This window comes from Drosophila willistoni (genome assembly GCF_018902025.1).
Source record: "Drosophila willistoni isolate 14030-0811.24 chromosome 2R unlocalized genomic scaffold, UCI_dwil_1.1 Seg167, whole genome shotgun sequence".
NCBI classification, from domain to species: Eukaryota; Metazoa; Arthropoda; class Insecta; order Diptera; family Drosophilidae; genus Drosophila; species Drosophila willistoni.
The window spans coordinates 12,702,495-12,728,720 of NW_025814050.1; the positions used below are offsets into that span (position 1 = coordinate 12,702,495).

The 26,226-nt window shown below is 32.6% G+C and overlaps 6 protein-coding genes across 10 annotated transcripts in view; 3 read left to right on the forward strand and 3 right to left on the reverse strand.

Annotated features, from left to right (window-relative positions):
* Positions 1 to 26,226, reverse strand: part of LOC6642209 (calcium/calmodulin-dependent 3',5'-cyclic nucleotide phosphodiesterase 1) — a 136,939-nt gene that overhangs the window by 14,772 nt on the left and 95,941 nt on the right. For 2 of the 5 annotated variants that reach the window (XM_023175917.2, XM_023175920.2), the window contains exons 2-6: positions 16,561 to 16,815; positions 12,064 to 12,688; positions 11,303 to 11,416; positions 10,672 to 10,734; positions 7,571 to 8,158 (exon numbers count right to left, since the gene is read on the reverse strand). In XM_023175917.2, the coding sequence (XP_023031685.1) occupies positions 7,571 to 8,158; positions 10,672 to 10,734; positions 11,303 to 11,416; positions 12,064 to 12,688; positions 16,561 to 16,815 (1,645 nt within the window). The remainder of the gene's footprint in view (positions 1 to 7,570; positions 8,159 to 10,671; positions 10,735 to 11,302; positions 11,417 to 12,063; positions 12,689 to 16,560; positions 16,816 to 26,226) is intronic. The other 3 variants (XM_047010774.1, XM_023175918.2, XM_023175919.2) reach the window with 3 other exon arrangements.
* LOC6642210 (polycomb protein esc) lies at positions 4,998 to 6,639 on the reverse strand. Its single transcript, XM_002064837.4, has 3 exons — positions 6,363 to 6,639; positions 6,120 to 6,291; positions 4,998 to 6,056 (listed from the first exon to the last, which is right to left on the reverse strand). The coding sequence occupies exons 1-3, from the start codon at positions 6,533 to 6,535 to the stop codon at positions 5,145 to 5,147; spliced, it is 1,257 nt and encodes a 418-aa protein (XP_002064873.1). The 5' UTR covers positions 6,536 to 6,639; the 3' UTR covers positions 4,998 to 5,144.
* LOC6642212 (leech-derived tryptase inhibitor C) lies at positions 19,236 to 19,554 on the forward strand. Its single transcript, XM_002064839.4, has one exon. It carries the CDS (start codon positions 19,270 to 19,272, stop codon positions 19,489 to 19,491), a length of 222 nt encoding a protein of 73 aa, XP_002064875.1. The 5' UTR covers positions 19,236 to 19,269; the 3' UTR covers positions 19,492 to 19,554.
* On the reverse strand, positions 20,833 to 21,238 carry LOC6642213 (serine protease inhibitor Kazal-type 7). Its single transcript, XM_002064840.4, has one exon. The coding sequence runs from the start codon at positions 21,194 to 21,196 to the stop codon at positions 20,942 to 20,944; it is 255 nt and encodes an 84-aa protein (XP_002064876.1). The 5' UTR covers positions 21,197 to 21,238; the 3' UTR covers positions 20,833 to 20,941.
* On the forward strand, positions 22,330 to 22,751 carry LOC124460261. Its single transcript, XM_047010775.1, has one exon. The coding sequence runs from the start codon at positions 22,355 to 22,357 to the stop codon at positions 22,514 to 22,516; it is 162 nt and encodes a 53-aa protein (XP_046866731.1). The 5' UTR covers positions 22,330 to 22,354; the 3' UTR covers positions 22,517 to 22,751.
* LOC6642214 lies at positions 22,685 to 23,107 on the forward strand. Its single transcript, XM_002064841.4, has one exon. It carries the CDS (start codon positions 22,756 to 22,758, stop codon positions 22,975 to 22,977), a length of 222 nt encoding a protein of 73 aa, XP_002064877.1. The 5' UTR covers positions 22,685 to 22,755; the 3' UTR covers positions 22,978 to 23,107.

Below are 26,226 nucleotides of genomic sequence, written 5' to 3' on the forward strand. Positions count from 1 at the left end.
TGTATACTTTCTTTTCTACCGTTTTTTTTTTTTTTTGGGGTCAGACAACGAAAAAGATGATTGATGATTTCTCGCGGCCTGGTTAAAACTCTCTCTTGTCCATAAAATAAAAGAACCTTCGATTTCGCTTTCGAGCCAAAGTAAAACTTAAAGAGAGAATTGTGGGGGGAATTGTGGTGTTATTTGACCTAATTTCAGTTTCATCGCAATGAGGGCCTATCACATACAAAACTACTTACTTAATTGTTACTGACTCATTGAAATATATACGAATAATTTTATTTGTTTTTTCGCATTTTTAATTGCTTTTTCTCTTCTCTTCCAGCCGATTGGCAGTGGGTCTTTGGGTGCTGCTGCTGGTATTTGTTTATAGGTAAGTGAGCCCTGTTACTCATTAATTATAATGCACATTTATCATTTACTGACAATTTCTGCGTCCACTTGTTAAATCAAAGTTAATGGAAATTAATGACACATAAATTGCAATTACTTTTTTCCTCTTGTTCCGCCATGCTGCATAATTGTAAAACAATGCGAAAAATATTATAATTTTAATTGTGATTTATTATAAAAAAAAACCGAAAATTCGTTCTTTGTTTTATGATATATTTTCGATTTTACACTTTTTTCCCTCACTCCGTAGTAAGGTAGATGTATAATAATTTGTCTGATCGTCGTCCAGAGTCCGCAAACACATTGAAAAATTATTTCCCAAAAGCTTCTTATCGTCATGAATGAAGCCGCAAATGGCATTTAATTTTGTGAATTTCTCAACCAAATAGATATCGACATATCGTCAATAAAAAAAAAACCAACAGACAAATATACATATAAAGAATATATGTATGTTGTATGTGGTATATATGTAGTCACAAATTTTACAAAAATTATGATTTGGAGAATTTTGTTTTTTTTTTTTATTATTATTATTCTTTTTTCTTTGCTTTTTATCATAATTAAACAAAGCCAAATATTGCGTCAACAATAAGGTTGAAGATAAGACAATAGATATAATTGTCATCAAGTTGGCACTTTAATTGGGGATGTCAGTGTAAAATGTTTATATTTTCTTTGGTATTCTAATTGATGTCTTAACCCGTTTTCTGCAAAAAAATGAATAACTTACTAAAAGCTAAACTGAAAAAAAAACTCTGAAAAAAATAAAACTAACTTAACAAAAGCTTTAAAAATAAAAAACAGAATTAGTGGAATTATTTTCAGCATATTGACTTTTCACTGTAAACAACTTCAAAAATTGTCTACAACTTTTTAAAAGATGCCTAAACTTTCTATTTGAAACAAAATAAGTAATTATATTTTTGACTCGCAGAAACAACTTTATTTCTTATTTAGAAAAAAAAAATTAAAGTGTTATTTTATCTAGAAAGGAAACCAACAAGAATAGGAACCTTTTTCATATACATATTTATAAAAATATTTGAAGTTAAAGAACAATTTTTTTGAATATAACAATATATAACAGAATACGAAGACGAACACAGTAAAATCAATTTTCTGAAATTACAGAAACTTGAATCCTCTTTAAAAATCTAAACACTTGGCAGAATAATTATAAATAGTTTTATCATGCTATTTATCATTCTACAATCTTTAGATAACATACATACATATGTAACTAGTAGAAAAGTGTTGTATTTCACCGAGTGAATCTTTGAATCAAATTAAATAACATTATACTATATTTGTGCCTCGAATCACAAATTTCGAGCTTTATCATCGCAAAAAAAAACCTCAGAGTGTATGATTTATTCATAAACAAAAAGTAAAAGATTTCCAAAGAATAATAATAATAATAAAGACATTTTTAAATAGTAAAAGAAATTGCAACCTTTTAAGAGGAAAGAATTTATGAAGAAGAATGGTATGGTATAAAAATGGAAGTCTCGTATGTGTTTTTCGACCGAAACTCGACAAACTCTTTTATAACTCTTTGCATATAATATACAAACATTTTAATTTCTTATTTAAATGAATTATTGAAAACTTTCACGGTAATAATTTAATATTTCAATATTTACGATGCACGATGCTTTAAATGAACAACAAATCATTTAAAAATACAATTTCCTTTAAGTTATTTTTATTATTGACAAAATAAAAAAAAAAAAACGAAAATAAAAAGAAGAAACTCAACAGTTAATGGATTTTTTTTTTTTTTGATCCAGGATTTTGGGCCATCAACAAAAGTCTTTGGCCATTTACTCTGTAATGCTACAAACTTTCATTTATCAAGAGCCAAAAAGAAGGAAAGAAAGAACTTCAATGCTCCACTTCCTGACAATTTGTCTTCATAAATCGAATGACATGAGCAACTTACACGCCTACCTCTTAAGAGCTTAAAGAGGCCATAGTAAAAGATTTTGCACAGCCTTTGTTGATTTTAGTTAAAGATGATGATTCTGGCCCTTAGCCTCTGATGACTTTTGAGATGTCTAAAATACGACCCACACACACAGCTGACATGATAAACTAATTTTGGTGTTAGCCAAACATGTAAAACTGAATTAAAGTGACAGGCACCAAGAAGAATGGAGATGACTCTTTTAAGTCCCAGTGACAGGTCTACTCTTACTCCAAACCATATACATATAGGTTCTCCTATGCCAGTGGCATTTTTGGCTTGATTAATTTTCAGCCGACAAATGAAAGTGGAAACGAATCATCATTTTAGTCGGTAGTCGGAGTGGTGCTGCTTGATGCTGATGGTGGTTGAGGTGGAGGTGGTACGGGTAATTGCGTATTTTCACCGAGTGCAGTACAACACGAAGATGGCAGAAATGGGTAGATGGATGGATGAATGGAGGATGAGGCATAATGACAACAACATCCAACAAAATCAACAATCACAGAGACACAGACACAAAGACAAAGACAAACCGCAAGCGAATAATTCGTCGTTTATTGCCATCGCCGTTGCCATTTTCATGGATGTGACTATGACGACGGGTATAGCTGAGAACGTGGGTGGAACTGCTACATGTCATGGCATTGGTGGAGGTCGTTGATGTGGTCGCTGAGTTGCATCTAATTAAATACGTACACAGAAACAAACAAACATGATGATGAGACTAAAGATATTTAATTAGATCCAACCAAAAATTTTCCATATTTATGAAATGAAAATATTTAACATTTAGTTTTGTGTGTGTTTAACACATTCTTTTTCGACGAGGTGGTTCAATTTTGCGTGTCAAGGCTAAAATTCAACATAGTAATAGAAGTGGCTAGCACCTAGATATCCTTCATTGAAACACGTTCTCTATAGCTTTTTTGCATTACGCGTATTGACAACTTAATGCCCTCCAAAAAAAAGGCGAAAAAGCAAATGTATCACACACAAAATTACTCACAGTGCTACCATAAAGTAAAAGTGGATAAAGTATGAAATAGCGAAAGAGTCCAAGGAGTCCCAGATGGAAGGAGACGAGATGCGGTCAACGAACGAAACGTTCTGTATGCTCGAACAAAGAAGATGCAAAAACTCAATCAGGCATGAAGAAAATATATTAAAATTTAACACTGATAAACTAGTTCGACTAAGGTATACACTTTCATATGGATATCAATAGGTTGAAGGACAACATGTACTCTAGATGCTACATTATTAAGATTTTAACATATAAATGCGCGCCTTAATTCGAATTGATGCCCTAAAAAATAGGTTAGTAATATTAAGATTACATCCCATTTTTAGGTATCACCATTAAGAGAAGAGGATAGGTCTCTTTCCTATTGCTCCTGGCGTACGTTTTATCAAGATTGCCTTAAGTTTTCTCATAGACAGAGTTTTACATTCATAAAATCAAATACTATGGGGCTAATGACCAAAGATCAGACAGTAAACCTTTTAGATCTATCTCGGAAAGTATAAAAAAGAATCTGAATTTCATAACAATTTAGATAGTTTTTTACAAATTGTTACAAATTTTTCAAGACGAGCGAAACTTTTGAATTATGATTTAAAAACTTTGCAAAAATATATTTAAAAACCGAATGTCTATTCACTTAAGAGTGAATAATAATATTCATTATTATTTTACATAAATGTAGATACATATTCAAGCAATGCCCTATATTTAATAGTTAAAATGGAAAAATATATAAGAGGTCACCTAGAAACGTTTATATAGTATGTATATATATTACTTATAATTATGTACAATTAATAAATATTTTAATATTAACAATTGTTTACTTCAATGCCATATGTATATTTATGTAAAGAATGCTTCTCTTTCCTCAACTTAAAGCTAGTTCTATCACTTATGGGTTAATAAGTAGGATAGTTTGTTTTTACTGTCTTTACACAGCATTATTGTATAAACAAAATCCATAAAACTAGTTAGATATTTTCTAAAAAAAGTTACTAATATCAGAACCAATATGATTCATTTTACAACAATTTAAATTTAAACAATCAAAGTAGAAAATCCTTAAAGTAAAAATTTAAGTATATAAACGCTGGAAACGAAAGTTCCTATACGTTTTCAATAAAAACTCCATTTCTATTCGTTGTGTGGCAGATTAATATAAATGGGTAGATACTTTAGCTATTAAATGAGGGTATACAAAATCGTTATGCTCCTTTACGTTGTTAAGGCTTAATCAGTCTGCTGGGAGCTGTTATGGCTGCTGCTTGGTTTATATGCTTGGCTGGTAGCGTTTGCTCCTTTGGTAGTTTCAATTTCGTCGCATTTATTTTACTCATTCCAAACGATGTCGTTCTGAATGCAGCAATGCATATAAATGGCGGGGCAATTGCAAGAAACTCATTTGTTTTGGCGAACTTTTCAGGATTGCCATTTTCCTTCGTTCGTTTTCTCTGTGGCTTTCGAATGGCGATTAGAAATTAACCCACTGGGAGGAGGTAACAAAACTTAAAGATGCCAAAAGCTAAGAGAATGCTGTAACTGACGACAGATTATGGAAACATTTGGAATTTTTTTTAGCAAATTTGATTTATATCTATGTATATGTTAGGTACAAAAATTTATATCAATTTATTAAAAAATTCTAGGAACTAAAATCATATGGAAATGTCTATAATAAATTTGGCCACTTGAGATTTGGTTGTGGAGCTTGAGAATTGGTTTTGCGAGATCTTTGTAGTCTCTTTTTATTTGTTAAATGGCAGTAGCCTGACGGCGATTCCATCTCCAAACGGTGGCATCATCGCACACATAGACCAAGACGCTAGCATCTCTGGAGAAGGCAATCTGACGTACAGTTGCCACACTGCGTGGATTATACAAAGTAGTCATGTGGGCCCCTTCCGGATCGCTTGGATCCATTTCCCATACATAAACTTTACCCTGCTGATTGCCCAGGGCAATGACTTTTTGCCAGGGATTAAAACCAAAGCGAACAAACCAGATCTCACATTCATCATATTCGAATTCTGCTATAATAGTGCAAGATGAATCACTCGGTTTGACTTGTTCAAACGTTTGATGCAACTGTCCGGGCTTCCAGCAGACAATGGAATTCTCACACGATTTGGATAATACAAAATTACCAAACCATTGAACACAATCGACATAATTTCGGTGTATATCACGTGTGGAAAAGTCCGGAAAATGTTTTGTGATTGTCGGAAATGGTAAAGTCGATTTGTCTTGATTAAACGTCTCGGATAATTCAATTTTATGCTGAAATTCAGGAGTATTCAGGCACCAGAGCTTAAGTGAGTGATCCATGCCGCTGGAGACAATGCGATCGCCACGCATATTAAAATCTATGGACAAGACTTCATCACGATGACCCTCGACGCCCCCAAAAATTGCTATGCAAACATGGCTCTGTATGTTCCACAGTCGTATGGCATGATCCTTACTCCCCGAGAGCAACAATTGCAATTTATGAGGATGAAACTTTAGCTCATTAATGGCTTGTCCATGTCCAACATAGTTGCCCACAGCTTCATTTTGTTCAATATCAATGACACGTATAATGCCACGATAGCCAGCTGCTGCCAATAGAGGAGCCGACGTTTTTAGATCATAGGACCAGGCGCAGGTATAGAAGACTTCATCCGGCTAGTGTAGAAGGAATTGTATAAATGGATGTTTCTTTTTTGGCTACATCTTACGATGACTCACATCAGGATCTGCATAGCAATGTAGAAGTTGAATGCCTCCATTTCTGGGACATTCGTAGACAGTGCAACGATTGCTGCCAGCTGTGGCAAACACCTGTGGCTCATCTTTGCCCACCAGAGTGTTAAATGTCACTCCAAAGATATTAGCTCCATGGTTTTCCTTTACGTGGGTGCTGCAAGTCATTCAATGCAATGGAATCTTGTAATCTCCAATCTTGATCTCTCTCCTCCACCCATCACTTACTCATATTTGTAGGCAGCTCCTGGTTTATGCTTGGCTTTCGCACTTCTGCGTCCACGCCTTTTGCTTCTTGTGCTAGAGGTGGGGGATTTGCTGCGCGAGGTAGTGCTGTTGGTGGTGAAGCTTGTCGATTCATCTCCACACGATTCGTCCGAGTCTGCATTGTTGTTGATCATTTTGTTACACTTGAATAACTTTTCTGTTATTTCTTATGCCGAAAAACGCGAAATACGATAATTTTTTTTGGTTTTGCTTTGTTTTTTTTTTTTGGCGGCAAGATCAGCTGTTTACTTTGACCGCTATTTTACATGTAGATAGGTATCTACGTGACAGCAAGAAAACGTGATCAGTCAGCTGTTTGATATTCCCACTATTTGAGATTTTGTGAAATTTAAATTTTAATGGCTTAAGCTCAAGTGAGATTTTCATGCGTTTTCCTACCTAGAATTTAATATTTTTTTTAACGAATTTAAATTTAAATGTAGGACAATACACATGCCAATGTCATGAATTTCAAGTGTTCAGCAAAACAATTACATTTAAAGACATTTAAACATAACAATTTCATTCCATTTATATCAAGCGAAGGCAGATAAATTTATAAAACTATATATATTTATTAGTTTCATTGTTTTAATTTCACTTTACAAGTTTTATAAATAAATCAGGCTTCTTTTTGGAATTGCTGAAAAACGTAGAACAAGGACAATGGTTTTACGGGTATTTATATATACACATATAGGAAGGAATAGGGAAACGGGATCAATATATATTTACATAGTTCAAGCGAGCAAAAATATTTGGAAAAACTTTAGGTAAATAGAAGAAGAAGATAGGGGGACAGAAAGAGGCTGGACAATAGTTTACAGCAGTAAAAAAAAAAACGCAGACAAATAAGTCAGTAGTAAGAGTAGTAGATAGAAGAGATAGGAAATATTTATATATATAGAGATTTATTCACCCAGTTTATACGTTTAACGCATTAAACTAGGCGAAATATTCAGTTTATCAGGAGCAGTGTTGATTAAGACATAAAAGTAATAAAAACAAAAATATAACGACAATTTTTCAAACTTAAAGAAATAAATTCGACAAATAATTAATAGCATATCCAAAATAATAAAGTTAGACTTAGTTTTAAGTTAAAATTTTTGTTTTTCTTTTTTTTTTTGGTTTTGCTATAAGTAATATCTTAATTTGAATTCAAGTACGTTTTATTTGTGGACATTGATCTCGCCCAGACAGGTGTACGCAGTCGTCTTTGTCGCTGAACGGTAACGGTCGCTTTATTACTGCAACTGCTACTGCTGGAAACACTTTGAGCCGCACTGATCAAGGAAGGAGATGGAGCAGGTTCACCAAATGTAACCGCAGGAGGAGCACTTAATTCTGTAGCAGTTGTTGTTGTTGTTGCTGGTTTGGATAAGGACGAGTGCTCTTCCGTGACTGACTCAAGAGCCGTTGTTGTTCCAGTTTTGGTTTTAGCCTCACCACCATCATCATCACCTGGTATTGCCGCCGTCTGTTCTTCTTTTTCTGAGGCTGCTGCTAATGGCGGGCCAGTTGGTCCACTGTGTGTTTGTGGTGCCAGCGAAACACCTTTGGTGCGACTCTCTATACTTGTCTGATTGTCCTGCTGTCTTTCCTCCTCCTTTTGCTCCTTTTGCAAACTGCAATTACTATTTGTATTGTTGTTATCCTGCTGCTGTGGCTGTTGTCCTGCATTACTATGACTATGCTGACTGCAGTTAAGATTCTTACAATTACCATTACAACGCTCCTTGCTAACAGTTGACTCACTGGTGGAGTGTGGCATCATGGCGTGTCGTGGTCGTCGGAGGCGAAGGCGGTCAAGTGTTTTTCGCACAGCAGTTGGCAGTGAGTAAAAGCGAAACCGGTACAGAAGACAACATTTTTATTTTTATCACACATTTTAGTTCGTTTTGGTTTTGTTTTTTTTTTTCGAAATTTTTAATTTGGTTCGCAATAGAAAGAAAAAAATATATAAAAATAGAGAGAAAGAGAGAGTACATCAGTTGAAAATTGTAAGAAAAAAGATATTAGTCCCTATAAGAAGAAACACACAAACAATTCGCCCAAGTTTACAATCCACACACAAAAAAAAAAAAAACCTGAATTATTCAAAAATTTAGCATGTTTTGTTAAAACACAAAAAAATGAAAAGCAAGAAACTCTCAACCCAACGGAAAATACATGTCCTCCACACACTTGATTATGTAAATCGAAGTTTCATGTCTCTTGAGTTGAATCTGAATAATTTATATGCATATAACAGTCGGCACTAGCATATATATTGCACATATTCAAATGACAATGGGGAAAATTTTAATTGAAATGTGTGTGGGAGGTAAATAATTGAAAAACCTATGAAAATGCAAACTGGTTTCAAACCCGTTGTTAAGCTATCGTCTTAACCTTAAAAAAATCCAAAACAGTTTTTAGGCCAAGGCAAATCTGGAAATCTTTATCTATAGCTAAGAATCATTTGTTCTTAAGGGATCAGTTAGGTTCAGAAGTGAAAAAACGCAATATTTTTTCTTCGAAAGTAATATCCTCTTGTCTAATGCTTTTAATTCAGTAATATGTTGTTTTTGAATTGAATGTTAGACACTCTAATTATCAAGTTATCTTTTTAAATTAGACCAAACGGTTATTTTTAAAGAACAGCAAAAGAATTCCTTAAACCTTAATTTCATAAAGCTCTAGTATTTTGTTAATTTTTGAAGTATTTGAAAAATTAATGTCTTTATTTGGAAGTTAAAATAATATCTTTGGGTCTGCTTTAAAATCTCCAGAACTAAATTTGTCAATTCAAAATTATTTTTCTTAAACATCCAAGGCATTTTAAAATATACATTTATTTGGAAATTATATAAAATACATTCATATATCAGTTTAACTTATTAGATATTCATCTTAAAGTTTGATCTTGAAACCTAAGATTTGGACAAATTTTGTAAATTATCGTAATTATTTTAAAAATCCAGTCGAATGGGAAATATTCAAGTGTTAATGATAAATTACGATTAAACTAAGATATTAAGTTTTGAAATCAGTTAGGTATTGAATACATATTTTGAAATAGAAATTTTGAAAGTGTATTTAGAGCTTCTGAGACCTATCCCATTAAAGAATCAAAAATTCATCGCATTAAACTAAATTACACTACTCACAATAATTAAATTTGTAAGCCTTCCTTAACATATTGTTTACTCTTTATCATAAAAATGAAAATCTTTTGGTTAAGCTGTCATTTTTGGGCTCTTTATAATAACATGGAGAACATGGTAAAATTGCACTAAAAAATCGTATGCTATTAAAAATAAAATTACTTTACTACATTTCTAACACGATATTTGTTTTCTATATCTCGATTTGAACCAATTTGCATTAGCTAGCTCCCCGAAAAATAAAAGAAAAATGTCAAAATTTTTTTTTTAATACTAAAATGTTGTAAGTTTTTTCAAGATATTTAATATATGTATGCCTTGTTTTTTTTATATATAGCGAAGAGAGGAAAATCAAAGCAGAAGAGTTTGATTGTAGTAAAGAGTGGAAGTTCATCTGGCGGCACAGTTGAGAAGGGCGAATGGGGGTTTGGTAAGGGGGAGGGGTAACAACAAAGTTAGATAGAGATACGTAGATTTACACTGAAAATGCTGAAGTTAAATACGTTTGAGATATAGAGAATTCTTTTAATTAATACAGTGCTTTAGTTTACTGATTCAACAAATTGTCAATTTGCAAATAACCGGAGGGGATGGATGGGAGCGATTAGGTATGAGAGGGGAAGGAAACTTAAACGTTAAGACTCTTAGTACGTTAGCTAGGACTAAGTCTAGAAAGTATACGCGTTCTCTGTTTTATGAATGCATTGATGAGGGAAGTTATATGTATGTATGATGGTAGATAGAAATCGATTTAGTATATAGAGATATAGATGAGGCGATACTGAATTTAGTCTTTTTTTTTTGTAGGCAGAGCAAGGCAAAATGAAAATTAGTTATTCTTAGAAGAGAGCACTACAAATGATGAAAAAATTGATTAAATTATAAATGACGAAAGTTATAGTAGATATATATAGATTATAGGATAGAGTAATGTAAAGTGTGTGAGTTTTTTTTTTCGATATCATTATTGTTGAGTATAATTATTATAGTAGTAGGAAAAAGAGCGAAAATTTATTTGTTGAATAAAAAAAAACGAGTTAAAAATCAACATGAGTTAACGACAATTGAAACCAAAATATAAAAAGTTGATTTTATGTTTTCTCTAATTAGGAAAAACTTACTCTTCGCTCTCAACGGATGAGGACGCAATCTGCCCCAATTTTGTTTTACCTGTTGTGGGGCTTCTGTTTTAGATATTTTTTTTTTTACAACAAGAGAGAGAAGGAGACACACACACATACAGATATATGTATATATATATAAGTATATAAAAAAAGAAAAATTATTCAGATATATAGAGAATAAATATATGAAAAAAAATTTCAAACCAATAAGAAGAATACAAAAATTATATAATTTAGAATTTGAATTCAGTATATGATAATGATACAAAAGATATATGATTTGATATAAAATGATGAATGAATAGGTATATGAACAACTTGTACGGAAAGCTTGCCTTGAACGAGTGCAAAGGTCCGAATTTGATTTTTGATTTCATTATTTTTTGTTTTCTTTGAATTTTAAGGGTTTTTTGTTTTTAAATCTGAGAAACTACTGAAAGCCTAAACCAATCATAGGATGAGCCGTTGGCGAAAGCAGAAGATCCGGTGATCAGTTTTTTTTTGCGGGTATTTTTGGTTGTTGGTTAGAAATTTATACTTAAAAATACTTAAGACCCAACCAATAGCTGGTGGGTAGTTTTGGAGTATAGGATATAGAAGTAAGATCTTTATAGACTTAAGCACCTACCTTGATTCGTCAATGAAGACTGCTTCGAGAACACGAGCAGCATAATGCAAATTGCGTTGCATATCCTCATATGCCACGGTCTCGTAATCCATGCGGCGGAGAAGACCACGTATTCTATATGAGAGAGAGAAAATAATGGAAAAGTTAACTAAGGAATGACAAAAAAAGATAATCGGTCAAGCCGAAGTTTCTAAGTTAGTTTAGAAAATTAATTTATTGCGATAGAAATTTTCCTTTTCTTTTGCGAAATGAACATGGAATAAGTTATACTAAAGGATGTGTCTGAAAGATTGCATACTTTATTCCACCTTATTTAAAAAAAAACTTTTACAAATATTTATGCTTCCTAAGTAGCTGAATGTCTTAGCCAGTTAATAACTTTTGATGTCGAAACTGCAATTTTTCTCTAAAAATACTATTTTTAGATATCGATTATACATTCGAAAATATTGCCTTATTCTAGGAATTAACTACATATAATCTCCCTCTTAGTATTAAATAGATCTTTTGGAATTCAGAGGAACGGACACAAAGTGGAACAAGGAATGGTTTGTTGATCAGAAATCGCTCTTTTAAGTTATAATTCACAATTAGTTTTAGCCACAAAGTAGAGGCATTGCATTACGATTTTTTAGGGGCTACCTAAATTGTCTTATGAACGATCTAAGGGGTTCAGGTAACGCGCTAATTCGAGAGATTCTTGTAAGGTCTTAAAAAGACAGTCAAAGAATTAAGGCAACTTTAGGTAATCGTTAACTCACCTCACAGCCGCTTTGTTTAGGGCATCTGGCGTATCGACTGGTGGCAAATTTTCCGTATCCCATTGCGATGGCGATACCGATATATTCGAGGTTGTTTCAAACGAATGCACTGAATCCGACGGATTTTCGCTACGCATTAGAGAAATTCTATTTGTATTTATTGATGACTGATATTCAGCCGATTCGCGACCGCCCGCAGTCATATCGTGGGCCGATGTTGTATTCGACGCAACTTGCACATTATCGGGCGAATAATTGGTTGGATTTGGTGACGACGGTTGCATTTTCTGGCTGTAGGAGGCAGTGCCAGCGGCTGAGTAGGCGGAAGTTGCTGCGTTATGTGTCCCAGGCAATTGATATTGATTGCTTGATGCAGTGCCCTCAACAGATCTCGATGATGATCCGTTTGTATTTTGTGTACGGGAATTTAAACGCTCGGCAAGTGGCTCACTCAGTGGCGTTTGGAAATAATTGATATTACCAGCTGATGATGAGGCCGGTCCACTAGAAGCTGGTGATGGCGAGGTAAGTTGCTGGTGGTGTGTGCTGATTGTTGATTGTTGAGCGTCGATTTGTGAGAAATTTCTGCTATTTGTGCGCCGTATAATGGTCAGTGAACCATGTCCTGAAATAGACAAATAAGAACAGAAAAGTTCGGTATTATTTTTTTTTATATTAAGTTTGCTACGATAAAAATATTATTATACTAACTTTGCCAACTATTGACACTATGATTACAAAATCCTACTTTGATCTAATCAAGCGAACAATGAGATTGAATTTAGCTTTTAGAAAAGAACGAATCTCCAAAGAGTTGCTCGCACAGTGGTAAAAAGTGAAGTGGATATCAATGGAAAATAAGTGTCAACAAATTTGAGAATAACCTTCAAATCAATGGCTCAAAGTAAATTGATATACCAAGATATTTTCAAACATTTTGATTGACGGCTCGAGGATGATTAGTAAAACACACAAGGATCCTTTTTTTTTGGGTTTTCCTTATATATTTTGATCAGGGAGGGCTAAAAATACCTTCAGCTTATGGTTTAATAGACTTTTTAATTCGATTTGAGTTATCATATATTATAAATGGATCTAAGAGTAAATGTTTTCGTATTTAATTTCAAAAAAGTTTCTTGTAATCGAAATCTGCTATCGTTTCCTTAGACGTGAATAGTAGGGTCTTGGCGTTTAGAAATTTGCCTATCATAAATAACGATAATCCCTAAAAATCTTGGGTATTATTAGACTACTGAAAAATTCTCAGAAATAAGGATTCAAAGATGACACCGATTGGTCCTACAAATCGTTGTTTATATATAGTATTTTAAAGACATTATGGAAATCTAGAAAGCTGATGAAATGCAAAAAAATTGATAATAATCATCATAATAATAATAATAACCCGATTGAAATGAATCAATCAGGTGCTCGTCAACTAATTATTATCTTATCTTATTCTTATAAATATATTACAAAACCCTGGAAACTCAATTTAACAAATCTGAAAAGATTTCATAAAGAAAATGATACCTTTCTAACCCTTCACTCAGAAGTAATTACATGGAATTGTATAAAATTGAATTAGCGAATTATGTTAAGCGAAAAATATTTTTTCAAGGCATTGGCCCTTACTTAATCCACAAACAAATTGAATTTAACCAATTTTCGGTAACCACTGTGCCAATTTTCTATTGCCCTCGGGGCTTGAGGGCCTAAGCAAACTCTTTTGCCAAACAACAAACGAAAAAAAGGAATCAATAATTTATTCCAATCATTTAAAGCCATTGTAGCACACAATTCTTTATTTAGTCTAACCCGAAGAAAAGTGGTAGAAAAAAATATATATTCCATATGTATTTGTATATCCTATGTGTGTGTGTGTGTGTGTTTGTTTGTTTGTGTGAGTGTGTGTACGTAACTCCTTAACGAGCAACCCTCAGAAGAGTTGAGTTCCTGCCCCTTACCAAAATCGAAGAGGGATTTCGTGCTTGTCCTGTCCTTTCCTTCTTTAACTCAAGGTCTAAGCAGCCTTTGAGAGCAGAGTGTCGAAAATTGCAAAGATTTATCTGTATTTGTTAAGCGTTCAGCTTCGGAATAAGAACAACAACAGCAACACCAACATGATGATGAAGAAAAAGCAGACACAAAGACAGAACTGCTTCGACTCCTGGGGCAATCTAGTAAGGGACCAAATCCCCATTCCCCATCCCCCACCCAACTCAATGCCACTGCCATACAACGGAACGTTAACTGCACTCCATTTATTTTGGCAGTTGCAAGTGCCTCGAGGAGCGAAAAAGGTGAAGGAGCTCAACTGACATAAAAAACGCTTTATGCTGCACTTAAATTTATGTTACACCCGAGATTCCTTTACTTAACTGCCAACAGACTACGCCTCCTCCTAACTCTAACCAAAACGTTAGTAGACATTCCACGCCCAACATCATGGTCCCTGTCATTGTAGGTCCTTATCGTCTCAACTTTTTGGTAGAGATGAAATGTTTTATGCGTTATTTTACTGGTCGGCATGAGTTTAATGAGTTCAACGCTAAAAATCATAGTCCCAACAATGTGACTAAAACTGCTGTACATACAATAACCGAGCTGCCTTTTGACACCGTGTTGATTCCAAAATCTACATACATTGAAATCCTGCCTAATGGCCTTAACTCGTCTTACAGTTTTCCTACCTTTTCACACACGTAAAGCACTTTAATTGCTACCCAACGTGTAGCAAAAGTTTTGGGCAAATAAATTAAATTTATAGTTGTAAGACAGGCCTTTGCTTGGGCGTGTAATAAACTTAAAACAAATAAACTTTGAACTTAAAAACCAAAAGAGTTGGGCTAATTGCTACTATTTGGCTATTTGGTTATTCTGTCGTTGCCAATAAATGTTTTCATTGTTAGTACTTAGCTTGGCGACTAATGCATATTTTGAATAAAAACTGTTCTATAAACTACAATTAAAGCATTCTTTATAAACGATCCTAGAGTAGAGCCCTGTTTATAGTTGTTCAAAAATTGAGGCAAGTTATGGCAATTGCAGTTGGGGCATTACCTTTCTATTGGACACAGTCACTTCCATATTTAAATGGACAACATTCAAAATCAACTTTATTCTTATTATTTGTTATTATTCAATTGTGAGAAAGAGTTAATTCTGTTACAATAAATTGTGAAACCAAGTGACAAGACCTTCAGGCTGGGTCAAATTTATAATTCTCTAAAATAAGAAAAGAACTAAAGAAGTACAAATGGTACAAACCTCAATGTTTCAATTTATTCAGTTTACAGTCATCTTTGAATTCTGGTAAACTAATCTTTATTAAACTACGCATAGCTTCTTATGCTGTCACAAAAAATTCTGGTAATTTTTGTAGGATCTTTAAAAAAATATGAGAGAATGATGTGAGTTTAGGTAAAAAACTTTCTATTCAAACCTTTCTTAGCCTTTCGCATGAACAATATTCATGAACATAGAATTTAAATTACAAGTTAAGTGGATAATTAAAAAGGCTAAACATTCAAATAGCTCTTTTTAAGGAAAAACATATTGTAAAATTATACTCAACAGATTATTTTTATAAGGGATTATTCAAAATTATAACAGCTAAGGGTTTTAAGTTTTCATATCATATTCTAAATGGGATGAACTAAATTTTTCAAACGTCGCGACGTTTCGCACTGGAACAGCGTTAAAAAATTTTTCAAATTGATTCGATATACTTATGTATAAACATTACAATTATGGGACTCAAAGTTAACTATCTAAAAGTTACTTATGTATTTGCTTAGAAACTTTTAAGTTGAATGTTAAACATTTGACAGATACAACTATCTTTATGATTTGAAAGGTTTTTCTAATTATAAGACAAAGATATCGAGGTACATATTATTTGTTGGTTGAAAGTTTTCTCTTATAAAATTCAAGAGTCTAGAATTGCATAAATTCTTTAATTAAATTATCAATTTATAAAAAGTGAAATAACAATAAGAATAAGAATTTCAAAATATTCTCTCTCTCAGTAAGATTTTTGTGATATTCCAGCATCAATTATGCATTGATAGATAAACTGTTGAATGTTTTAGATTTGTAAGCATGATTTTAAGCTGTTTTATTTCCAAGGATTTTTAGTTATCATGGAATTAAAAATGTAATATGGTACGTTTTCTTTTCTATTTCATTGCTTTGAATTTGCGCAGAGTTGACGGACTTCAACGAATGGTTTAAAGGTTTTGTTCCCAAGAATTCTGTGGCACAGCTGGTGAATGTGCATAGGATTATGCACCAGCATCGCTGCGGTGGTCCTGTCAACTACAAAACAAAAATGGAAATGTAAATGCAAATGAAAAAGGTTGCCCTTGCTAACTAGTTGTCCGGCTAACTAGTTATCCAACTACCAAGAGCCCTTTACTTCCTCGGCCTAATAATGAATTATGCGGAGCAAAAAATGTTGAAGCTGGGATTTGAATTTTTCCATCTTTTACTTACTTGCCACTTGACCATTTATTGTCGCATTTGGGCCCAGGTCACAGAGTGTGGGACTCTCAGCGCTGCTGCCGGACGTTGCGAATGAACTTGGGGCACCACCTGCTCCTGGCGTTGTGCCACCACCAATTATATTGCTGCCACCACCACCAGATGAATTGCTAATGCCGCTGCTGCCTCCCGCACCAGAATTGGCCTCGTCACGTTGCTGTTGCTGCGACTGTTGCTTGCCGGGCAGAGTCTCGGGTGTGCTGGCAACTGGAAAAACCAGAGAAAAATACATATGGAAAAATGCTTTTCACCAAAAAAGAAAAACAAAATAGGGGATTTGAAAATAGATTGTGTATGCCAACAGGTCTCTCAATGGCAAATATAACTACCTACACACATATGCATAACATTCACCACTAAAGCCCTTTTTCGTTTTTATTTTCTTTTATTTTTATATATTTTGTTTTTATTCTAGTTTGACAGGATTCTTGTTTTGGGGGCTTAGGCCAAAAGTGTTGTGTGTCTTTGCTTATGGACTTTGTTTGCTCTTCTGTCTAAGGACATACTAACTTTGTTGTTGGTAGAGAGAGCAGTGAGTTTCATGGACTAGCTTACAATAGTTAGTTGTTGTAGTTGTTGCCTAACTAAACTGATAAACTTTTCTCGTTTTCTGATATGCCGTACTTTAAGATGTAAGAACGCAAGAAAACTTCTAATATTTATTCTTAAAGTGTACGAAACAAAACCTATTTAAGTAAGGCATATTGCATATTAGTTCTGGGCCAAAACTTGTTTAGGTGTTTGATGAGTAAGCACAGAAAATTATACAATTTTAAAGTTTAAATTTTAAATATTTTTAAAAATTTTGTTGACTAAAATTTCATTTTTTGATTACATTTCAGTTGGATGCTTTTTATTGAAATTGAAAATTTCACAAGTTTAAATGACAACAATTTATAACAATATGGAAAGTTCAGGCCTTGACCTATTTCGCTTTTTGTTAGACATCTATTTCATAATGAATTTTAATTTAATTTTCATTCCTTCAAAAATACTTCAAGTAATAATGGCTAACTCATATAGCAACAACTTAATATAATGTTTACTATTCTACATTTGATTTCTTTATTATTGAATAAAAATTTATTTACATTAGATAAAGAATACAACCAACTGGTTTGTTTTTAAGTAAATAAGTATTTAATAATGCCAAAAGGGACAAATATTTAAATTTTGCAGTTTTTTCTATGTACAAGGTGGCGCAAAAGAAGTCATCCGGGCCAAAAGAAGTCTTCCGATGTTGTTTGGCTCTAATTTTTTTCTAAATAAAAAAAACTTATGTTTATTTGGCCAATAAATTTCTCAATGTTTAAATAAACATAATTTAAAAACAGAATCAAAGTTTTTTTTTTAAAAAAAAAACCACCTTGTATTAAGGAATTGTATTCTTGGATTATAATTGATAGTTAACCAAGATATGTTAGTTTTTGATTAAGAATGGAAACTAAAAGCTTGTTGTTTTTTGCTTTTTGAATGTTTTAAATCTCTTTCCACTTTATATCTGCCACTTTTTTTTTAAATCAGCTTGTATATATTGCTTGTAATTCTGTTCAAATTGTCCTTCATAGATTACTCATAAGATTAAAATAGTATAAAAATTGCAAAATTATTGTGATGGTGTCTGTGCGTATTATTGAAACTTGGCTGCTTTATCTAGAATATAAGCCTGTTGATTTAAGCGGTAATCTCAACAACCTTTAGTTCTGTGATTTGCTCACAGTGAAAGTAAAAAAAAACGCAGACAATTAATTGGTGACTCATAACAAGTCATATCTACAAACTAGGAAATTAGACCAATTCAAAAAACACAATCAGCCTTTATTTAATTTGAAATAGATATTTCATGAAATTAGTTGCTATTCATATAAAGGTGGCTTCTCCTGCAAAATTTTCATAACGGTAGACAAATTTGCTAGATTATTTGACTACTTTTGTTGCTTAATTTTAATATTTTCAATATACGCTTACTCAGAGCTAACGATTAAATTTTTTGTATTATAAAAATTTCCATTTTAAAGAATGCCTACGGTTTGATAGAATTACATATTCACTTCCCTTCAAGTTTTTTCTACAACGTCTTATCGTCCCTTTGAGACGAAAAAAATACGTATGCAAAAAAAGGAAATATTTCGATAGAAATTGCTTTTTATGCGTTGAAAGCCTTTTATTAGGCCAAGCTAAACTAGGTTCTCTTTTTTTTTTGGTGTTTGTCTTGTTCTCAATATATTCATTTTTATTTTTATTCTTGCCAAGGCCAACAGCTGCTACCGATTTAGCCCAAATAAAAAGCAAATGATGCAAATTATTACTTTTCTTTTCAATACGTAGCTCATACGCCACGTCGACCCCAGATGTAGGAGACCCAGTTCTCAGTTCAAATGAAAATTGCAACGTTTAACTATTTCATCATCATTAATTACTAAGTAAAACGTGTCATGACATAAATCCAAATCCTCGTATTTGGGATTTTTACGCTTTGCTAATTATTGTTTAATATTATAATGAACTTGTGCGTGTGTGTGTGAGGTTAGTTCTAAGTAGTGCTCATTGAACCTCTGTAGCTTATCACACAAATAAAAAAGGCCAACTGGCTTATTAAAGCTTCAGTCTTGTCTAACCAGCTGAAACGTTAACACCATTACCGGCAAATTTATCACCATTATGCGTTTCTTTGCTCTGCTCGCTTTTTGTCTGTTTGCTTTATTGGCTCTGACCGGAGCCCAATCTGATGAAGATGACTTCTGTCCTTGCCCCAGGAATTATGAGCCAGTATGTGGCTCGGATTCGCGCACCTATGGCAATGCCTGTGAATTGAAGTGTGCGGCCAAACGGGCCTCCCGTCAAGGACGCAGCATATCCCTAGCCAGGAGCGGAAGTTGTTGATCAAATTTCATATTTCAATCCATTTAACAAATAAATAAAAAAGCTTTCATTGTGAATTTGAAATTGCTTTATGGCTTCTGTTGTTATTGACCCAATTGGTTTCTGGAGTTTATGTTTAAACAATTGTGTGAGTGAAACAAAATCAAACAAATCATAAAAAAAAACAAGCATGGCTAAGAGACATATGTATACGATTTCAATTTAATGTAAACTTTTTTCCACTTTTTTATAATATAAATATTTAAGAATTTTATAAATATTTAAGTATAAGCAAAAAGATTAGGCATAAAGGAAAACCTAAAAAAAAATATTTTAAAAATCGTAATTTTTATTTGGCATTATATTTGATTTTTACTTTGACAAATATTTTGTTGATTTATCACACAATTGTGACATGAAAACTGTTTTTTATCATAAGAGTTTAAAGAATCTGAAAAAAATTTATATACATACGTATGTCTATATATATATGTATGTATGTGTATACTATACAGCTACACAGCTTTTTTAAATGTATATAAAAAATTTCTTTATTCAAAAAAGAAAGCTGTATAAGTTTTTTATTATGAAATTTAAAATTAAATTTTGAACTACAACTTGTTTAAAATATGTTTACTAGTCTATCATTTCATTCGAAATTTAACAATTTTAAAAATTAGTTTTGGAAAATATTGTGTTTAAAATGTATTTTGAATCTACTTTTTTTTCTTGTATAACAAATAGACATAGAATATGTCTGCAAGTAGTATAAGAGTTTTATTTCGAAAAAAACATTGACTCATATGTATTTTCGCGATTGGAAAGTACACAAAGCGGTTTGAAACTTAAGCGAAAGAGGATATAAGTTTCGATTCCAATAAATCAATTTTCAGAATCGAGAACTCAAACAGTTTATTGCCGTACACGGTGGTATTTGCTTAAACTAGTTTAGCATGTTGTAGAGTTGAAGAAAGTTTACCAAATAAATATTATATGAAAGGTAAGTCCTTTAATGTTTTTCTTCTTTGTGCAATCCTCGTTAGAGAAGTCAATTTACAACAAAATCGTTTAAATAGTAAATTGGCAAATTATTCTGAATTATTTGCAATATTTTGTCTGTCTACTTTATAAACTTCCCTCCAAGCCATATCAACATTTTGTTGGTAATACTAGTCATGCCCTCTGTGGTTTCCCCTTCAGTTTGATTTACGAAGTGAAGTTCTTGGAGTGTCGGCGATAAAGGCTATCGCTATCAAGTGCAACGCAAAATGATTTTTTGCTGATAAGCACATCATTCTATATTTCAAATTGATGATTAATACCACACAGACACAGATAGGCAATGAAATGATCGTCATTGTATTTATTATTAAAATATATTATATCCGTTTATTTGCATTTAGCTATTACGTGTAGTTTGTATTTTTATTTGTTGATAATATTGATATTTGACTTCTTTTTTATTCTAGAACTAGCAAGAACCACTGCGCAGTAAATTCAGACTACGTCCGGCACGTTCAACCTCACGTCGCACGCAATCGTATTCACAGCGATTGGAATATGTGATCAAATTGCTGGCACAGACAGGATCAAAGTTGCGAGGACATGGGCAAATTTTCTTCGGAATCTTGGCCACAATGTCGCTGTCATCATCAGCTTGGGCAGGTGCCATGAAGAGCAGAGCCACCAGCAGGCAGAGGGCCATCAATAGATGAAGGAATTTCATTTTTCTCGAATTTGTCCAACAAAGGTTAATCCACTTGGTTTACTATGTGTTTTCATACTGAAATGTGTGTGTCGATAATTTTCGAAATTTGTATTATTTTGAAGATTGGGTTTCCTTATCTTATCGCGTTGGCGTTGAAAGCTTTTCTGATAGTTGGATTTGTGGTTGAACCACAAAATGAAAAAAGCTTTTATTGATATTAACTTTAATTAGAATGTATATAGATTAGTTATTGCTAATATTTCTCTATTCAAATGGGACATTTAATTTTTATGGGCTGAGGTCTGTTCTAAGACCTTTTCTCTTTGTTGAAGTTTATCGTTTTTATTATCATTAACAAAAGCAGCATAAGCTTTTCCTGTCTCTGTCTCTCTCTCTTGCTCTTGCTCTCTTTTTCTCAGCAAGCTTTTCTTTCTCTCTTTGTTTCTCTCTCTCTTATTTTGATCAAAAGTCGAGCCTTTGATTGGCTTAACAGGTGACACAAAGGTAATTGAACCAAATTTCCCATCACTCATAAAAGAGTCTTGTAAAGAGCTAATTTATTTTCCTTTATGAGTTCTTATGACTTTAATTAGTTAAAAGCTATCTATTTTGATATCCTGTATTTATATGGAAAAAAAATAATGGATACACCGCACATTTCCAAAAAGTTAGTAGCGATAATTTTCAATTACTTATAATGAACTGTAATGTGGAATTAAAACATACTTAACATAATTGTATTACTATTTAATGGAAAAATCAAAATCAAAGGTCTAAGTGAGAATCTAACGAAACTGAAATCAAATTGAAAAATTGATTAAATAATTAATATTGAATAAAAGTAGTTACTTAATGATTCCTAACGAACTTAAGCTAAGATTAAATTCTCTCTAAAATCGAGAAAGTTAAAGAAAAATTTAATAAAACTTTATATTTAATTGATTCACTTCGTGAGATTGTTGTTATGGTTTTAGAGGGTATCTGGATGTCTATATTAGTCGAGAGCATATTTTTTTTTGTAACTCAATTTAAGCTCACTTTCTGCCACCTCCAACCATGCCATATATCTTTCTCTTTGTGTCACAGCCTATTCAATTTCAATTAATTTAGTTCAAATGTTCTCAAGTCTCTCTGGGGAAATCTTGGAGACTACAAAAATTTAGTTATATATTTGACATGGCCATGCGAGGTCTCTACTTTACAATACTCCTATTAATATTCACCTTTGTGGTGGTAAAATCATTAAATTGCCAACCCTGCAAACTACTTGAGGCTCGCAAAACTCATGCAAATGAGACGATAGCTAAAAAAACAATTAAAACAATTGGGAATAGATAGAGATACCTATAGAGCGAGTGTGGGAGAGAGAGAGTGAGAATTGGTCTGTTGTTGTTTTCCAAAATAATCAGCAACTTGTTGACTAATTAGCAAAACACTTACGCATACAAACAAATATACTCAACGAAAATCAGACTTGACTAGAAACCACAGCAAAGTCTCAGTCTGAATTGAACATTCGTGCGACGCGCTACGTTTCAAATTTTGTGTAAACTTTAAATTCTCAGAACAAAAACAAAATGAAGTATTTCACTATAGTCTCAGTGATTGCTTTGATTATGGCCATGATGATGTTAAGCCCAGTGGAGGGCAGCTTTTGTCCCTGCAATCTCAAAGAGAAGGGCGAGGTGTGCGGCTCCAATGGTGTCACCTATAAAAATCGCTGTGAATTCGACTGCACACAGCGGGACTACAAGAAGCTGGGCCGAAAACTGAATATACAAAAAATGGGAACATGCTGAGATAAGATTACAAAATGACAAAAAACCAAAAACGGGAAACTATGCTTTGTTTATATATTTATAAAAATAAATGACTAAAAATGACGCCCCAATTCCAAGAATAAATAAATTGGAGAACAAATCTTGTTAACAGTTTGTGTATTTTGTGATATAAAATTCAAATTATTTTTGGAATTGAAATTCAATTCTTGCTCAACTTTTTGACCAAAAAAGAAAAATGTATTAAATTATTGATTAATTTGAAACAAAAATTTCTAAAAATTTTTATTTAAATATTGCTTTAAATTGTTATTAATAAATTGCGATGGTTACTATTTTTACAGTTGTACTTTTTCCAAAACTTTCGAAAATAAAATGTTTGTTTTGGGTTTAGATCTTAGTGATATGAAAAGCTTTGAGAAGTCTAAAGGACAACTTATTAATGTATTCCTAAGACTCTTTAGAATCTTGATTGATATGTCGTAAAGGAATAACTATCTCTCTGTCTCAATAATTAAACTTTAGAATGTTTACTAAAGTAAAAGTCTCTTGTAGAAAATTTTAATTAGTTTTTCCACAAACACAATGAATATGCTGTAAATGCTTTAAATTACTATTTTCAATTTGCAATTGAGTACATATAAATGTTTTAGTTAATTGAAAATTATATAAAATTCTATACAAACATGTAGCTCATTTACTAATGCATTCCCTTGGCAAGTGCAATCAAGTTGAATGTGTTTTAATGAAAAATAAGTTCAGAGAATACTTAATTCCTAGGTATTACTCTGCATTGAGGCGTATCGCACATTGAAATCTATTAAACAAGTCAATGTATATATGTATGTATACATGTCTAGTTAGTCGTTTGTTAGCATGTGCTATATACATATATGCAAATATTTTGCCATTCAATGCTAATTAATAGCCCCAAAACGAGATAGAGAGATGCAATACAAGTACGGACTACGTCAACACGTCGATTCAATCGTTTTCATTGATACAACGGATTCGATACGATTTCATTTGATTCGATTTAATTCTCGGCAAGAATTCACCTCACGCACATCAATCAAAATTTATGCATAATTAATCGACTGACGACGCCCATCAGGCTTTTTGTTTCGATTTGTTTTTTTTTTTTGTTTCTTGATTTTCGGTGGTGTATATTTATATGTATGTATATAGATTTTCCACATTGATTGCTTAAGATTTGATTTATTAACTGCGTGTTGTTTAGCTAATTGAATTTCAATACGCGCGACAGAAATCCGTCAAAATTTGGGCAAACAAATAACAACAACAACAACAATAAAACACACCCACCCAGCTGTTACAAGAAGAAGAAGAACAACAACAACGTATATTTAATAATAATAATAATAATAATAGTAGAGCACATTTATGAGTCAGACAGAATAGAAGAGGCAGAAGAGTGGAGAAGAGTGACTACCGTTTGCTTTATGACAGGAAGCTGTCAGCTGCACAGAATTTTATTTGAGTCGTTCTGTATACCCTGTATAAATTGTTAAGAGACGGCATATTCCACTTGGCCAAATGTGTATGACAACAAGGGAAGAGTTATATCTATCTACATTATCTATATTACCTATTGTTAAGGTCCAATTTATTATACTCATGAATGTAATCAGAACCTCCTGAGAAAGAACCTTTAAGTCAATAAGTATATACAGGCTCTACTCCTCTGACTATTGCTGTGTTTATCAACCAAAATTATCATCAAATCTTTAATCAAATAACTATCAAATTTAAGGTGATAAATTATTACTTAAAATTTTTATTAGTCAACTTTTTAAGAGCAAAATATTTATTGTTATGACCTTTTAGCTTAATTTCCAATTTTAATTGATATTTGCAGCATATAAATTTAAATGACTGCATATAAAGCCAAACGTTTAAGATTTAGAAGGCTTAAGAACGATATACAAGGTATCGTCCAAGTCGACATTAAAAGATAATTTATTGCACTTTCTTTTTTTTTCATTGTGGTTTCGGGCTGGGACTGTTATTAAAAAGATAATAAACTGAGCGTCGAGTTGACGATTTTATCTTGTATACACTACAAGGCGAAATTGTCGGGGTATGAGGGAAATTGCTTTTGCATAAAAAACTCTGAAAATAATAAGTATAAATATGATATGAGAGTTACGCTGAAAGGGGTTTCAAATTATGCACAAGGCATGGAATTAGCAAAAATTAAAGGAAGCATTATAGTAAAACTGCGTGGGAATCCTTTTTAAAGCAGACACCCGAAGGTAAAGCATCTTTAAAATTCAACACAACTAAAAGGACATGGAACACAAATTTAACACTTATTTGCATTTTGGATTTGACAAAAGGTAATCAGACAACTTTTTCAAACAATATAATTTAATGCTTTACATACATCAATCATATGACTTTTATATGCTAAATATAGCATTAAAATGATGCAATTCTAATTCTACTCGTATAAAAAAAAACCCAAAATAATTGTTGGCATTATGAACTCATACAAACTTGTATATCATCCACACCGAGAAATGTTTTTTATACCCTTGCAGAGGGTATTATAAAATTAGTCAGATGCTTTTTTTAGTATGAATCACACAATATATTAAAAAGAAATACAAATTTTGTTTTGAAATTTGATTCACTGTAAGATTGATTCATTATATTTTCATTTACAGTTTGAGCCAAAAAGGTAGGGGAGAGGGCCCAGTTGTGACTCAGGCCCAGTTGTGACATTCTCAAATATTTTTGAAATGCGGTATTGAATGACAGTTTGAGCCCTGTAAATCATGTTTGTTAGACGTTCTGCAGTTTTTGGACAGACCCCAACGTTAATAATCGTATTGTATATACGCGTACCAAACATCGTGTTGAAAATCGTGCGAAAAAGTATTTTTCCATTTTTTTCAAAGTACCAAAATTTTGTGAAATCAACAGTGAAAAGGTGAGTGCAATGCATCAAAGTATTGTATTTGCCGTATATTTTGTGATTCTATAAAAATTTATGTGATTATGTAGTGTATATAAAAAATATAGATATAAACTTTAAACTATAAAAAGGCCCGGTTATGACTCAGCTGGGGTGCTCAGTTATGTCCCATTTTTTTTTGCACTCGGATTATGTAAAATTATCAAATTCCAACATTTTTGTTGTTGTTTAACAACAAGGAAAGGAAATTTACATATTGAGACCAGTTTGTCCAAGAATATTCTGGAAGATCTCGATCGGGAATGTTCATTCGAAGTGCGCTAATATGC

What these genes read in the sequence shown, in the direction of transcription:
- LOC6642210 (XM_002064837.4), bottom strand. Translation starts at nt 6,535, where the DNA reads ATGATCAACAACAATGCAGACTCGGACGAATCGTGTGGAGATGAATCG. An exon ending in GGAGCTGCCTACAAATATGA is followed by an intron (nt 6,292 to 6,362) that starts GTAAGTGATGGG and finishes AATGACTTGCAG; the next exon opens with CACCCACGTAAAGGAAAACC. An exon ending in ATTGCTATGCAGATCCTGAT is followed by an intron (nt 6,057 to 6,119) that starts GTGAGTCATCGT and finishes CTTCTACACTAG; the next exon opens with CCGGATGAAGTCTTCTATAC.
- LOC6642212 (XM_002064839.4), top strand. Translation starts at nt 19,270, where the DNA reads ATGCGTTTCTTTGCTCTGCTCGCTTTTTGTCTGTTTGCTTTATTGGCT.
- LOC6642213 (XM_002064840.4), bottom strand. Translation starts at nt 21,196, where the DNA reads ATGAAATTCCTTCATCTATTGATGGCCCTCTGCCTGCTGGTGGCTCTG.
- LOC124460261 (XM_047010775.1), top strand. Translation starts at nt 22,355, where the DNA reads ATGGCCATGCGAGGTCTCTACTTTACAATACTCCTATTAATATTCACC.
- LOC6642214 (XM_002064841.4), top strand. Translation starts at nt 22,756, where the DNA reads ATGAAGTATTTCACTATAGTCTCAGTGATTGCTTTGATTATGGCCATG.